Source organism: Bos javanicus, chromosome 7 (assembly GCF_032452875.1).
Source record: "Bos javanicus breed banteng chromosome 7, ARS-OSU_banteng_1.0, whole genome shotgun sequence".
Taxonomy (NCBI): Eukaryota; Metazoa; Chordata; class Mammalia; order Artiodactyla; family Bovidae; genus Bos; species Bos javanicus.
Window position 1 is genome coordinate 11,914,323 of NC_083874.1, and position 14,658 is coordinate 11,928,980.

The following is a 14,658-nucleotide window of genomic DNA, read 5'->3' on the forward strand; positions in this document are numbered from 1 at the left end:
TGGCAGGAATGCAGTTTGCAGTGTTTTCTGATGTATGGTTGGGCGTTATTTAATTGTTGATGTTTATATTCTTTGACCTAGAATTTCTGCTTCAAAGATTTCTTCATGTATGCCAGAGATCTATGTACCAACCTTCTGTTTCTGGTATTCAGAAAAGTAAAAACCAGAAACAACCCATGTGCCCCAAAGTAGGGAGATGGTTAAAGAAATTATATAACATTTATATACCATCGAATACTCTGCTGCCAGGAAAAAGAATGGAGCTGTTATGGCATGGAAATATGTCTGAAATGTATTTTTTGGTGAAAAAATAGCAAGTTGTGCAACACCATGTAAAATATGTGGTCTCATTTTTAAAACAATATTAAGAAATGTGAGAGATACTTAAAGATGTGGAAACTGAAGGGACTGCAGAGGATTTTCATTTTCTTCATGACGTTTTCCTGAAATGAATGGATTAGTGACAGGCATTACTTTTTAAATTGTTATTTATATCAGGCCTTCGTTGCAGTACACAGGATCTTCGTTGCATCATGCAGAATCCTTCGGTGCAGCACACAGACTCTCTAGTTATGGCACGCGGGCGTAGTTGCTCTACGGCATGTGGGATCTTAGTTCCCCGACCAGGGATGAAACTCCCGTCCCCTGCATTGCAAGGCAGATTCTTAACCACTGGAGCCCCAGGGAAGTCCCCAGGCATTACTTTTGAAATCAGAAAAAAATTATTAGATAAATTTAAAGTTACTTAAAAGCAACAGAGTCTTAATTGTACATGCGTGCTAAGTTGCTTCAGCCTTGTCTGACTCTTTGGGACCCTATGGACTGTAGCTCGCCAGGCTCCTCTGTCCATGGGATTCTCCAGGCAAGAATGCTGGAGTGAGTTGCTATGCCCTCCTCCAGGGGATCTTTCCGACCCAGGGATCGAACCTGTGTCTCTTAAGTCTCCTGAATTGGCAGGCAGGTTCTTTACCACTAGCGCCACCTGGGAAGCCCAGAGTCTAATTATAAAGAGTCTAAAGGCTGTACAAGGCAGGGAGGAATTTGTCTGGTGGGAAAGCAAAGAAAAATTCATGAAAAGAGACGTTTTTTAAAACTGGGCTTTGTATGGAATGGGGAGAGTGTTTTCAGTTCACTGGGGTGACCATAATAAAATAGCACAGACTGGGTGATTTAATTCTTTAAAAACAGAAGCTTAACTTCCTGCTAGTCCTGGAGGCTGGAAGTCCAAGATCAGGGTGTTCTCAGGATTGGTTTCTGGGGTGGACTGTCTCCTGCTTGCAGATGGTCATCTTGCTGTGTCTTCACACACTCTTTCCTCCATGTGTGTTGTGTCTTAATTGTCTCTTCTTATAAGGACACCAGTCATAGAGGATTAAGGCCCACCCTGATGGTCTCATTTTAATCAAATTATGTCTTTTTGACTTATTTATTTTGGTCTGTGCTGGGTCTTTCTCTAGTTTGCTGTGCCAGGGCTTTCTCTAGTTGCAGCGAGTGGGGGCTGCTCTCTAGTTGCGGTGCGCAGGCTTCTCATTGCCGTGACTTCCCTTGTTGCACGGGCTCTAGGCATGCGGGCTTTGGTAGTTGCAGCTCACGGGCTTAGTTGCCCCATGGAATGTGGAATCTTCCCAGACCAGGGATCGAACCCTTGTTCGCTGCCACTAGACCGTCAGGGAAGTCCTAATTTAATTACTTCTTGAAAAGCCCTATCTCCAAAGACAGTTGCAATTCAGAGACACCTGAGGGGCAGGAGGTGGTTAGAACTTCAGTCTATGAATTTAGGGGGTGATACGGGGGGATAGTGAGAATGACCCTGAAAGCCACGATGGATTCACAGAGGGTCTGTCTTGTGGCTGAGCTAAGAAAACTTGGAGAACCCATGTTCAAGGCTGGCATTCGATGAACATGTGATAAAAGGAAGATAAGAAACCAAAGTAGAAAGCCATCAGACTGAATAAGGACCGACACTGTCCCATGGCACCTCTGTTAAGAAAGCAGGTGAGGGCTTCCCTGGTGGCTCAGTGGTAAAGAATCTGCCTGCCAGTGCAGGAGACACAGGTTCAATCCTTGGTGCAGGAAGATCCCGCACACCATGCAGAAACTAAGCCTGTGTGCCACAACCATTGAGCCTGTGCTCTGGAGCCCAGCTACTGAGCCCACATGCCACTACTACTGAAGCTTGGGTGCCCCAGAGCCCATGCTCCACAACAAGACAAGCCACTGCCATGAGAAGCCCACGCCCTGCCAGGAAGGGTAGGCCCCACTCGCTGCAACTAGAGAGAAGCCCACACAGCAACGAAGACCCAGCATGGCCAAAAAATAAATAAATAAATAATTTTAAAAAAAGAAAGAAAGAAAGCAGGTTGACTTTCAACTTTGTCAATAGGTTTAAAACACAGGCCAGTGTCTTGGTCTCCCAGGACAAGGTTTGCTACAGGCAAACCCACCTAAAGCCAGCTCCCTTGCCTGGTAGCTCAAAAACCCACAGGAAGGGGTTCCTATGCTGGCAGAGACTTCGTAAATAATCTTGAAAGAGACCTCTGAAATTCCAGGGTTCTGGCAAGGAGACACCTTCACCTTATTTATCTCTGTAAAATAATAATGTGTTTCAAAGTCGGCAGGAACATGTGGCATTTTGCCCTGTATTATTTTTCCCAGTAAATGCTGTCTTTAAGATCTTTTTTTATATAGTTCTGTGTACTCTTGCCACCTCTTCTTAATATGTTCTGCTTTTGTTAGGTCCATACCGTTTCTGTCCTTTCTTGTGCCCATCTTTGCTTGAAATATTCCCTTGGTATCTCTCATTTTCTTGACGAGATCTCTAGTCTTTCCCATTCTTCTGTTTTCCTCTATTTCTTGTAATTGATGATTCTACCATGTTGTCAGTTGATAAACATATCACAAAACGGTCTCATATAAGGGACTTCCCTGGTGGTCCAGTGGTTAAGAATCTGCATTCCAACGCAGGGGACACGGGTTCAATCCCTGATCAGGGAACTAAGATCCCAACGCCACCAGGCAACTAACCCGAGTGCTGCAACTAGAGAAGCCTGTGTGCCACAATGAAAACCAAGTGCAGGCCAAAAAAAAAATGATCTCATGTAGAGTTCATCAGCTAACGGGAAATATGGACCTAGTGCCATCACTAGGAAAAGTTGAACCACAAATGGAATCGGCCATCACGCCACCAGTACTTTAGGAAAATCAGATTCCCTTTAGGTGATTTTAAGGACAGAAGTTCCGCGTGGGCTGTGTTCATTTGCTAGGGCAGCTGTCACAAAGTATCACAAGCTGGGTGGCCTAAAACAACAGAAATGTATTCTCTCACAATTCTGGGGACCAGAAGTCCAAACGGAGATCGAGATGTTGGCAAGGGCTGTGCTGCCTCTGAGGACTTCGGGGACAATCTGCCCCCATGCTGGTCTCTTAGCTTCTGGTGTTGTCGGCAGTCCTGGGCTCCCTTTGGCTTTCACTCACCTCATTCCAGGTTCTGATTCTGTCATCACGTGGTCCTTTCCTGCTTGTCCCCATGTCCCTTCTACTCTTATAAGAATACCAGTCATTGGATTAAGGCCCATTCCAAACAGACCTGACTTCATCTTAATTAGATGGCATCTCCAAAGACCCTACCGGGGGTTCGGATTTCAAGCCTTACTCGGTCCCTCTCGTTTGTTTTTTAGCTGTGCTGGGTCTTCATTGCTGCGAGGGCTATTCTTTTGTTGTGGCAAATGGGGGCTTCTCTCTAGTTGCAGTGTGAGGGCTTCTCAATGCAGTGGCTTCTGATTGTGGAGCACAGGCTCTAGAGCATGAGGGCTTCAGTAGTTGTGGCACGTGGACTCTAGAGCACAGGCTCAACAGTTGTGCCACATGGACTTCGTTGCTCCACAGCATGTAGGATCTTCCCAGACCAAGGACCAAACCTGTGTCTCCAGCACTGGCAGGTGGATTCTTCCCCTCTGAGCTATCAGGGAAGCCATCAACACATCTCATCAATGGACAGTTCAACCCACAACTTGGGAAGCACCTATTTCAATTCACCAAGAATTTGAAGGGCATATAAATTGCCAAAAATCCTGAAACTAAGCCTTAGTGGTGGCCTCCTGCTATCCTCACTGTGAAACTTTCTAGACTAAGACTGGCCACCTCTGACTTTTGGCTCTTTGAATGCAGCTGATCTGAATGAAATGTATTCCATACTCACACATTAGATTTGACATACTTTAGCTCCAGTACTTTGGCCACCTGATCCAAAGAGCTGACTCATTGGAAAAGACCCTGATGCTGGCAAAGATTGAAGGCAAAAAGAAAAGGGAGCGGCAGAGGATAAGATGGTTAGATAGCATCACTGAACTCAACGGACATGAATCTGAGCAAACTCCAAGAGACAGTTAAGGACGGAGGAGCCTGGCGTGCTGCAGTCCATGAGATCGCAAAGAGTTAGACACGACTTAGTGACTAAACAATGTAAAGATTTGGAATACTTGGTATCAAAAAAAAAAGAATGTAAAATATCTTTTTAATAGATTTCTCTATTGATTCCACATTGAAATTGACATCTGAGATATATGGTGTTTCATAAAATAGTTTATTAAAATTATTTTTAAAAACTAAGGATTTCCTGCAAATTTTCAGACCATGGAGGAAAAGTAGAGACAAGAGTGTACAGAAAAAGGGGACTTTTCTGGTGGTCCAGTGGTTAAGACTCTATGCTTCCATCTCAGGGCACAAGTTCAATCCCTGGTCAGGGAACCAAGATTCTGCATGCTTCGAGGTGCGGCCAGAAAAAAAAAAGGTGGGGAGTATTGACAAAGGGAGCATGGATCAGGGGGAGTATAAATGCAGCAAACAGAGGAGACAGCACAGAGCTGGCACACGGCCTGGCACAGAATAGGGGTTCAATTGATAGTCACCTTCCTCTCCTTTCTTGATGCGTGGGATGCCTATTATGGGATGTGTCTCCAGGCCCTGTGATGAGGAGAGACTTCCTCCATGAGTTGGCATGTGAACAGTCTTGATTTTCGCTCTTGCAGTTGTAGAAAAAGACTTTATGTCCAGTAAGCATATGCCAGCACCATGCTGGGGCTTCCCAGGTAGCTCAGTGGTAAAGAATCCTCCTGCCAAGCAGGAGACGTGAGGTCAATCCCTGGGTCAGAAAGACCCCCTGGAGAAGAAAATAGCAACCTACTCCAGTATTCTTGCCCGGGAAATTCCATGGACAGAGGAGCCCGGCAGGCTATAGTTCATGGGATCGCAAAGAGTCGGACAGGACTTAGCGGCTGAGCATGCGTGCAGCGTTGTCTTGGGGTTAGTTTTTAAATATTTATTTACCTATCTGTTCGTTTGGCAGCACCAGGTCATAGTTGCCCCGTGCAGGATCTTGTAGCGGAGGCATGTGAACTCTCAGTTGTGGCGTGTGGTATCTAGTTCCCTGACCAGGGATCAAACCCAGGCTCCTGCATTTGGGGCTTCTGCATCTTCGTGCATTAACTCACTGATCTTTCCCAGTGGCCCGGTGAGGTGGGAGGCACTGGAGTCCCAAGACGCATGGTAACTTGCCCAAGGTCACCTGCCCGAGGTCACTCTGTGGTTGGTGATGGAGCTGAGCTTTCACGTGGCTCCAGGAGAAGGTCAGGGACCTCCTGCTCCATGTGATTGCCAAACCTTGTGGATGCCTGTGGGTCTGTGCACATCTTTGGGAGCCAAAAGAACCAGAAATGTCTCAACTGGGAAGGGCTGTGAAGAGCCACCTTGGGGTTCCCAATGCCCATGGGATCAGACAAGTGATGGACATGAAGGGAGAGTCCAGCTACCAAGCCTGGCCAGCTGCTGCTGGGCAGGCCTGTGGTTGCTTGCTCACGGCCACAGGTTCCAGGAGTGAGTGCAGTGTGGTGGCTGCAGGCCAGAGTGCAACAGGCTCTGAACTGACCTGAAGCTTCTTAGTCAATTACTGGACTCCCCTCAGCCTCTGTTTCCTTGGGGTGTAAAAGGAGGTTAGTGATGGTCCCTACTTCCTAAGGTTGTGATGAGGCACTTACTGTGTAAACTGCATCCCCCGCAGTGCCTGTTAAATGTTCGATAAATGTCAGATGTTATTTTCATTCATGAGAAGCTGAAATCCATATTTGTATGGAAAATCTCCCAGTTTTTAAATGCAGACCAATACTTTCAACCTTCACAAGTCTCAGATGAACCAATATGGCCCCTGGGATGCCAACTCACAACCTGTGTTTAGAATTTTGCTAATAGGAAGTGGCATTCTGAGAGATGTTTTTTGGGTTTGGCTGGTGTGAGGTTGATGGACAGTGCTTCATGGATTAATGTGCAAATGAACAAATGAATGGATGGATGGATGGACGGATGTGTGAATAAATGATGAAAGAAGAAATGAATGGATGGGAGCTTCCCCTGGTGGTACAGTGGTTAAGACTCTGCATTTCCAATGCAGAGGCCACAGGTTCGATTCCTGGTCAGGGAACTAAGATTCCACATGTGGCATGGTATGGCAAATTTAAAAAATAAATAGATAAATTAAAAAAAAACACAGAAATGAATGAGTGCACTAATAAATGAATAAATGATAAAAGAATAAATGAATGAATGTGTGACACGCATACCCATGAGTGAGCAAATGGGTGAATGAATGAGCACACTGATGAATAAATGAAAGAATGAATCCGCCAATGAAGAAGAATAAACTAATGAATACAATGGAAGATTTTCAAGAGGAGATATTTTAGAACACAAAATCAATCTATGTGAAGCTGAGCCCTGAACCTCCCCCACAAACCTGTCCATTCTCAGTGGGACAGCTTTGTCCCTCCTGGGGCTCTCAGTCCAAAAACTTTGGCTTCTCCCTCTCTTCTACCCACGCTTGATCCATCAAGAAATGTTGAAATATACCTTAAATAATAATACCCCAGGGCTTCCCAGGTGGCTCAGTGGGTTAAAGAGCCCACCTGCCAATGCAAGGAACATGGGTTTGATCCCTGGTCCAGGAAGATCCCTCATGCCTTGGAGCAACAAAGCCTGTGTGCCACAGCTGTTGAGCCTGTGCTCCACGGCAAGAGAAGCCCACACATCACAACGAGGAGTAACCCCCCAACTCACTGCAGCTAGAGGAAGCCTGAGCAGCAGTGAAGACCCAGCACAGCCAAAAATAAACAATAATAGAGAAAATTGAAAATAATAATACACCCCAAATCGGCCCAGCCTGCCTCCTCCTCAGCTGCCATGGAGTCCAGCCCTGGTCATCATCTGTCTGGACTAGAGCAGTCATCCCCGCTCGGCTCCTCCCTTGCCTTCCACGGTCTGTTCCGTGCCACAGCAGCCAGAGGACGTCTGAACCCCTAAGTCAAGTCACGCTCCTCTTGCCTCCATACCTCCCGCCTCACTCAAAACAAAAGCCCCATTTGTCCCTGCAGCCCCCAAGGCCCTTCAGAACCTGCCAAGCCCCACCCCCCTGCCCTCACCTCCTCCTCTTTCTCACCTGAACCACTTCACTCCAGCCATAGTGTTCTCTTTATGCTGTTCCCCAAATACGTCAGGCAGGCATATTCCCACCTCAGGGCCTTTCCACTTGCTGTTTCTTTCCTCTGCCTAAGATACTAAGGTGACTCAGGCCAACCCCTTCACCTTAACGCCTTGGTTCAATGCTGCAGCTTGCCCAGTGGTCCCTCCTAGGGCTCCAGGTCCCCTTATTTGGCTCTGCTTTCTCTTTTTTTTCAAAGCACTTTGCACCTTCCATCACACTATTAATTTTTTATTTATTTATGTTTGAGCTGCACGTGGGCTTTCTCTAGTTATGGCGAGCAGGGGCTACTCTTCATTTGGTTTGGGGGCTTCTCATTGTGGTGACATCTCTTGTTGCAGAGCACAGGCTTCAGCGATTGCAGCAGGTGGGCTCTAGGGTACACGGGCTTCGGTAGTTGTGGCGCACGGGCTTAGTTGCTATGCAGCATGTGGAATATTCCCGGACCAGGTATTGAACTCAAGTCCCCTGCACTGGCAGGCGGATTCTTAACCACTGGACGACCAGGGAAGTCCTACTTAGTATATTATGTTTGCTCTCTGGCTCCCACACTGGAGTATCCATCCCAGGAGTGCAGGACTCTGATAACATGTATCCTGAACACCTGGGACAGAGCCTGGCATAGTAGGTGCCTTATAAATGCTTAAGAGCAAAAATATATGTGAGCAGAGGGCACAGCTGGCTCATTCTTTGGTGATTATTTTTAAAGTGAAATGTCCATGATAAACTAGGATCCTAGCCATACCTCCTCCTGGAGGCTTTCCAAGAACGGTGTATTCAGCTCTGCCGCCTGCGTCTGCACTGGGAGTCCTGAGCAGAGGTTCCAGCCTCATCCCACCCTGTAGCATGACCCCTACAGTGATCAGACAGTGCCAGGAGAGGGAGATACAGAACGATGACTCCAGCAATGGAGAGCCATAAGCCTCCCCATTCTGAGCCATGCCATGCCATGCTCAGTCACTTCAGTCATTTCTGACTCTTTGCAGCCCCGTGGGTTCTAGTCCACCAGGCTTCTCTGTCTAAGGCATTTTCCTGGCAAGAATACTGGAGTGGGTTGCCATGCCCTTCCCACCCGGGGATTGAACCCACATCTACCTTCATTGCAGATAGTTTCTTTACTCCTGAACGACCAAGGAAGCCCCCTACCACCACATCCTGAGCACTCTGGTTATTTCTACCACTGTTATTTTCAGGGACATTACCTTCTCATAAGTCCCATCTCTGGAAAGCTAAGCCCCTGAGTCATAATGGTTCCCGGGGGCTTGCCTGCTTGGGAAGCTAATGGGTTCCCTGGCCAAAATCCGTGCCTGGGCCACACATCGGTTAATTTCCTCTGCAGGAACACCCTGACATTCTCCATCCTTTCCCTGGCAGGGTCTCCCTTCGCCCGAGCCAGCATTAAAAGTGCCAAGCTGGAGAACTCAACTTTTTTTCACAAAAAGGAGAGGAGGATGCGTTTCTACATCCGCCGCATGGTCAAAACTCAGGCCTTCTACTGGACTGTGCTCAGTCTGGTAGCCCTCAACACGCTGTGTGTCGCTATCGTTCACTACAACCAGCCCGAGTGGCTCTCCGACTTCCTCTGTGAGTACCGCCTGGCCCCATCCCCACCGGCTCCCTGATCCCTTCCTCACACCCTTTCTCTAGTTCTCTTTCTTTGGCAGTATGTGTTCCCTCTTTCCCCTTTTACTTGGGCCCCGTTTATAACTGGAGATAGGGCTGAAGTTCCTGCTGCCTCAATGACAGAGCCCAATTTGGGGGAGGGGGCGCCTGAGAGCTGGAAGCTGGAATTTGGGCCATCAGACACATGATCACTTTCTAAGAAAGGCACATAGAGGTGCATTGAAATAAAGACAGAGAGGGTCAGACTGCAAGACAGCCAGATACAGAAACATACATATGATTTCTAGGTGCATCCCTGGGAATCAAATTTATGGTTGAGAGATGAAGGTGCATTAGAGACAAAAAAGTAACCTGTATGTTGTACTCATCTTTTCTTCTCATTTCTCTCTGCTTCGTCTCTTTTCTTTCAAATCTTCTGCTTCTTTCCCCTTTCCTCTCTTGTTCTTTTTGACTTCCTTATGTCTCGGATTCATTCCTAGACAATAGCCTCCAACAACTGTGAGAACATCTTGCTCCTGCAGTGAAAACCAGGATTTCCAAGACTTTGCCCTTTTGGGCCTGTCCCCAAATTTCAGGAATTAACATGAGATAGTATCAAAATGGCAACCCACTCCAGTACTCTTGCCTGGAAAATCCCATGGATGGAGGAGCCTGGTAGGCTGAAGTCCATGGGGTCTCAAAGAGTCGGACACGACTGAGCGACTTCACTTTCATTTTTTATCTTCATGCATTGGAGAAGGAAATAGCAACCCACTCCAGTGTTCTTGCCTGGAGAATCCCGGGGGCGGGGGGCCTGGTGGGCTGCCATCTATGGGGTCGCACAGAGTCGGACACGACTGGAGTGACTTAGCAGCAGCAGCAGCAGCAGTATCAAAATTGTTGACCACGTTGGGGGAGAAGCAGGAAAGGAGGGAAGATCTATGAGCAGGGCTTAAAAAGTAAAGAGCTCTGAGAATTCAACAAGGGTAGTGGCTGGAAAGTGAGGAAGGCAGTTGGATGCCTTGGCTCTGGCGTATGGGCCCCAAGTGAGGACTCCCCAAAACCTTTTTGCCTGCTGGTTGCCCTCCTCCTGCATCTTTTGGCTTGTCTGAATTAGGTCTGTAGATTCTCTGCCCTTCTGACCTGGTTCAGATTAACCCACGCAACCACTGGAGAAATCAAGTCTTCAGCCTCATGAGGCCTGGGTGTCTGGTGCAGGTCATTGTCCCCTTGTAACCCTTATTGTTCCCAGTCACGTTGGCTGACCACCCCCCCAGGACACTCCCCAGGGGCCAGTTCTCCTTCCGAGAGCCCTGACCTAGTTCCAACCTTAGTAATTGCATTTGGTCCCCCTGGAGTCTCTTACAAATGAGAACTATTTACTTTTTGTCTTAACCTCCTCGGATAGCCTATTTTTAATCTCCCATATTCTCCCCACTAATCACCTTGCTTTGTCTGTCCTGGTTCGGGAACAGGGGGTTGAGACTTCCTGCCTGCCTGGGGCCTTTCTGTCTATAAACGTCCTTTAATTATCAATTTCCAGTTGAGAAAACTGTGACCCAGAGAGGTTAAGTAACTTGCCCAGAGTCACACAGCTAGTTAATGATGTAGCCAGGATTTGAACCCAAGCTATATCTGATGGTGCATCCCTGCCGTGATCATCAGGTACCCTGGGTTCTCAGTGCCTGCTCTGCCCCCAACTCTCCATGTGACCTTGGACAAATTATTACCATTATCCATCAAATGAAGACATCTTCAGTTATTGCTGCTGCCGTTTAGTTGCTAGATGTGTCCGACTCTTTGCGACCCCGTGGATTGTACCCCGCCAGGTACCTCAGTCCATGGGATTTCCCAGGCAAGAACAACACAGTGGGGGCTTCCCTGGTGGTCCAATGGTTAAGAATCCGCCTCCAATGCAAGGGACACGGGTTCCATCACTGGTCAGGGATCTAAGATCCCATGTGCCATAGGGCAAATAAGCCCATGCTCCACAACTAGAGAGAAGCCCCCACACATCATAACTAAGACCCAGCACAGCCAAATAAATAAATGATTTTTTTAAAAAAAGAACAATGGATTGGGTTGCCATTTCCTTCTCCAGGAGATCTTCCAAACCCAGGGATTGAACTTAGGTCTCCTGCTTGGCAGGCAGATTCTTTACCACTGAGCCACCTCTTCAATTATATGGCACTCTTTTATTTTTATTTTATGTGCCACTAAGAAAGGAAACAATGCTGCCATCTAAACTAGGGCAGGCTGGTTTTAAATTACACCCCAGTTTCGGAGATGTCAAAACATGAACAAAAATATGTGTTGTAATCAATGAAGTGTAGTCGTTTCTCTGGGTCTCACATTTCTCTTCTATACTTGCGAGAAATTGGATTTGATGACACTGAAACTTCTTCAGATCCACCAGTGCTTAGAGATCAGTAATTCTCTCAGGTCTTGTGTGTCACCAACTCTCATGATTCCATGGTAACTGGGAAACAAGCATCTTGGAAATTCTTACGTCCTCCCCGAATTTCTTCTGGGGGCTTTTGGAATGCATCAGATGTTACAGACAGATTTCCTCACTGACGTTTCAGTCCTGGGGGCTCTGGAGACCCCAGAGTTTCCCTCAGACACTGAAAGCTCCCTGGGGTCCTAAAACTAAGGGAAGGTTCAGTAATCATGAATGAGTGGGAAAGACCTTGACAGTCAGTTCAAATCACCTCTTAAAAGAAGGATATAGAGACTTCCTTGGTGTTCCAGTGGCTAAGACTCGGCACTCCCAGTGCAGGCAGTCAGGGACCTAGATCCCATGTGCTACAACTAAGTCCCAATACAGCCCAATAAATAAATAAATTTGTTAAAATTGATTTAAGAATGATATACTACGGAATTCCCCGGTGGTCCAGTGGTTAGAACTCAGCAGTTTCACTGCTGAGGGCCCAGGTTCAGTCCCTGGTCAGGGAACTAAAGTCCCACAAGCTGCGTGGCACAGCCAGAATAAAATCACAAAGAACTAGAAAAAAGTCTTATACCATTTTAAAAGAGAGTGATATGCGTGATATAACAAATACTCTTCACCTTCAAACAGAGCTAGCTATGTGACCAGAATGGAATTCTTAGAAGTTTGAGGCCTCTGTCTTCGATTTCTATATGCTTTCTTCCTCTCAGAATCTCTCCTTACCTCTCTTTCCCCTTTGAAAGGTGACTGCTCACGCCCTTCCTGACCACTCATCTTCCTACCCCACCAAGAAAACCCTCTTAGAAAAGGAATTGCTATTAACCGTTTCTTTGCTGGAGCGAACAAATACTCATAGTTACCTCTTCCCAAGGCAAAATTTTCACCATTATGCATTCTCATTGAAAAACAAAAGGCTTTGTCTTACATCAAGACTTTTAGACATTAGCAAGACAGGATTTCTAGGGGATATCCAATGAGTTTTCCTAGTTGGGAGAAAAGCCATGCCTTAGATTGGTTGCCTTTGGCACTCCCAACTAAGTCCCTAACACAAGGATTACAAATAGGACACTGTTATGATTTCCATTAATATTTCTATCAGTCCTTTGGAGCTCAAGCATATAAAAGCAGTTGAGTCATAATTCTTATGTATTATTACATAATTCTTAGTAATAGTACTTTGTTAGTTATAGAGTTAGTTATTAGCCAGTTAGTTCATTCATTCGTTTCTTTTTAATTAATTTTTATTGGAGTATAATTGCTTGCTCATTTTAAAAACATAGGAAAATGTATAAAATAAACAATGAGGCTCTACTGTATAGCATAAGAAACTATATTCAATGCCTTGTAGTATCCTATAATGGAAAAGAATATCTACACACACACACACATATATGTATGTATGTATAACTGTATCACTTTTCTGATTCAATTATATATACCTGGAATAAGCGTGCGTGTACAGTTGCTCAGTCGTGTCCAGCTCTTTGCAACCCCATGGACTACACTCCACCAGGCTTCTCTGTCCATAGGATTCTCCAGGCAAGAATACTGGAGTGGGTTGCTATTTCCTTCCCCAGGGGATCTTCCTAACCCAGGGATCGAACTTGCATCTCCTACACTGGCAGGCAGATTCTTCACCACTGAGCGACCTGGGAAGCCCATACCTGAAACAACTATACTTCAATTTTAAATTTTCTTAATTAATTTTTAAAAAACCATAGTAAGCACCCAGGAACCCACCAGCCAAGTTTCACTTAATAGGAACGTCAGAGCCACCTAGCAGCTCCCTCCACAAATCTAATCTCCTCTCTGTTTTCCCCCCTCCCTTTCTAGACTATGCAGAATTCATTTTCTTAGGACTCTTTATGTCCGAAATGTTTATAAAAATGTACGGGCTTGGGACGCGGCCTTACTTCCACTCTTCCTTCAACTGTTTTGATTGTGGGGTAAGTGCTCTGGTTTCTAAGGAGTTCATTCCCCAGCTGACGTGCTTAGAATGGTTGATACCTGGGGACACAGGAGAGAGAGAAGTAGGGTCACGCCTGGGTATGACAGATCCTGCTGAGTGCAAAAGGAATCAGAGGATAATCCCCAACTTTGAGGAAGATACAGAGCTCCCAGAACCCTCCCCAACCACTGCCAGTGCAAGGGGAAATTTACGGACCCATTTTGGAAAGTAAAGGATGACCTGGCAAATCCACTTCTGGGGATTCACTCTAGAGAAATTTATGCGGACACCTAAGAGACATATACAACAATGCCTTGAGCGGCTTCACTAGTCCCAAGCCAAATGACCCAAATCTCCCTTTGCAGTAGGGTGGATAAATAAGTTGTATATAAATAATGCAGTTCTCTGCACCAGCGAGAGGCAGCCAACAGTAGCCACACCCATCAGCCACATGGTATCGCACAGGAAGCAGAACTAGTCCATATAGCATGATTCTGCTCATGAAAGTTCAGACGGACAAGACCAAGCTATATGGATTTCAGAGGATCCTTGAACACTTTAAGGCAAAGACCTCGAAAACATAAGTCAAAGAAGCCAGACATAAAAGGTCACGTATTACGTAATTCCATTTATATCCAGAACAGGCAAATCTCCAGAGTCAGAAAGTAGATTAGAGGTTGCCAGGGGCTGGGAGGAGGGGGCTGGAGAGCGACTGCTCATGGGTCCAGGGTTTCCTCTGGGAGCGATGGAAATGTTTCAAAAGTAGAGAAGGGTGATGGTTATACACTGTGAACATGCTAAATGCCACTGAATCGTGCATTATTTTAAATGAACCATTCTGGTTAATTTTCTGTTGTGTGAATTTCACCTCAATTTTTTTAATGCAAGGAAATAGTTATTATAAAATTCAGGGTGGTGGCTATGTCTAGGGTTCCCCAGAGGCTTTCAGGGTGCTGACATGCTCTATTTCTCGACGCAGATGGTGGTTGCATGGGCATTCACTTTGTAATTATGTTTCAGGAATTCTTTGCACTCATGTTAATAAGTTTAAAAAGAGAAGGGATAAGAGGCGTGTGAGACACTCACTATGATTTCATTTGAGTGGGGGGAGTTGGACTGGGTTCCTGCAAGGTC

The 14,658-nt window shown here is 46.2% G+C and overlaps 1 protein-coding gene and 1 non-coding gene across 6 annotated transcripts in view; both read left to right on the plus strand.

Annotated features, from left to right (window-relative positions):
• The window catches only part of CACNA1A (calcium voltage-gated channel subunit alpha1 A), a 253,586-nt gene that overhangs the window by 146,411 nt on the left and 92,517 nt on the right, over positions 1-14,658 (plus strand). For 4 of the 5 annotated variants that reach the window (XM_061421929.1, XM_061421925.1, XM_061421926.1 and 1 more), the window contains 2 exons: positions 8,900-9,109; positions 13,410-13,522. In XM_061421929.1, the coding sequence (XP_061277913.1) occupies positions 8,900-9,109; positions 13,410-13,522 (323 nt within the window). The remainder of the gene's footprint in view (positions 1-8,899; positions 9,110-13,409; positions 13,523-14,658) is intronic. The other variant, XM_061421927.1, reaches the window with a different exon arrangement.
• TRNAG-UCC (transfer RNA glycine (anticodon UCC)) lies at positions 6,399-6,472 on the plus strand. The gene has a single exon. It is a non-coding gene; the product is annotated as a tRNA-Gly (tRNA).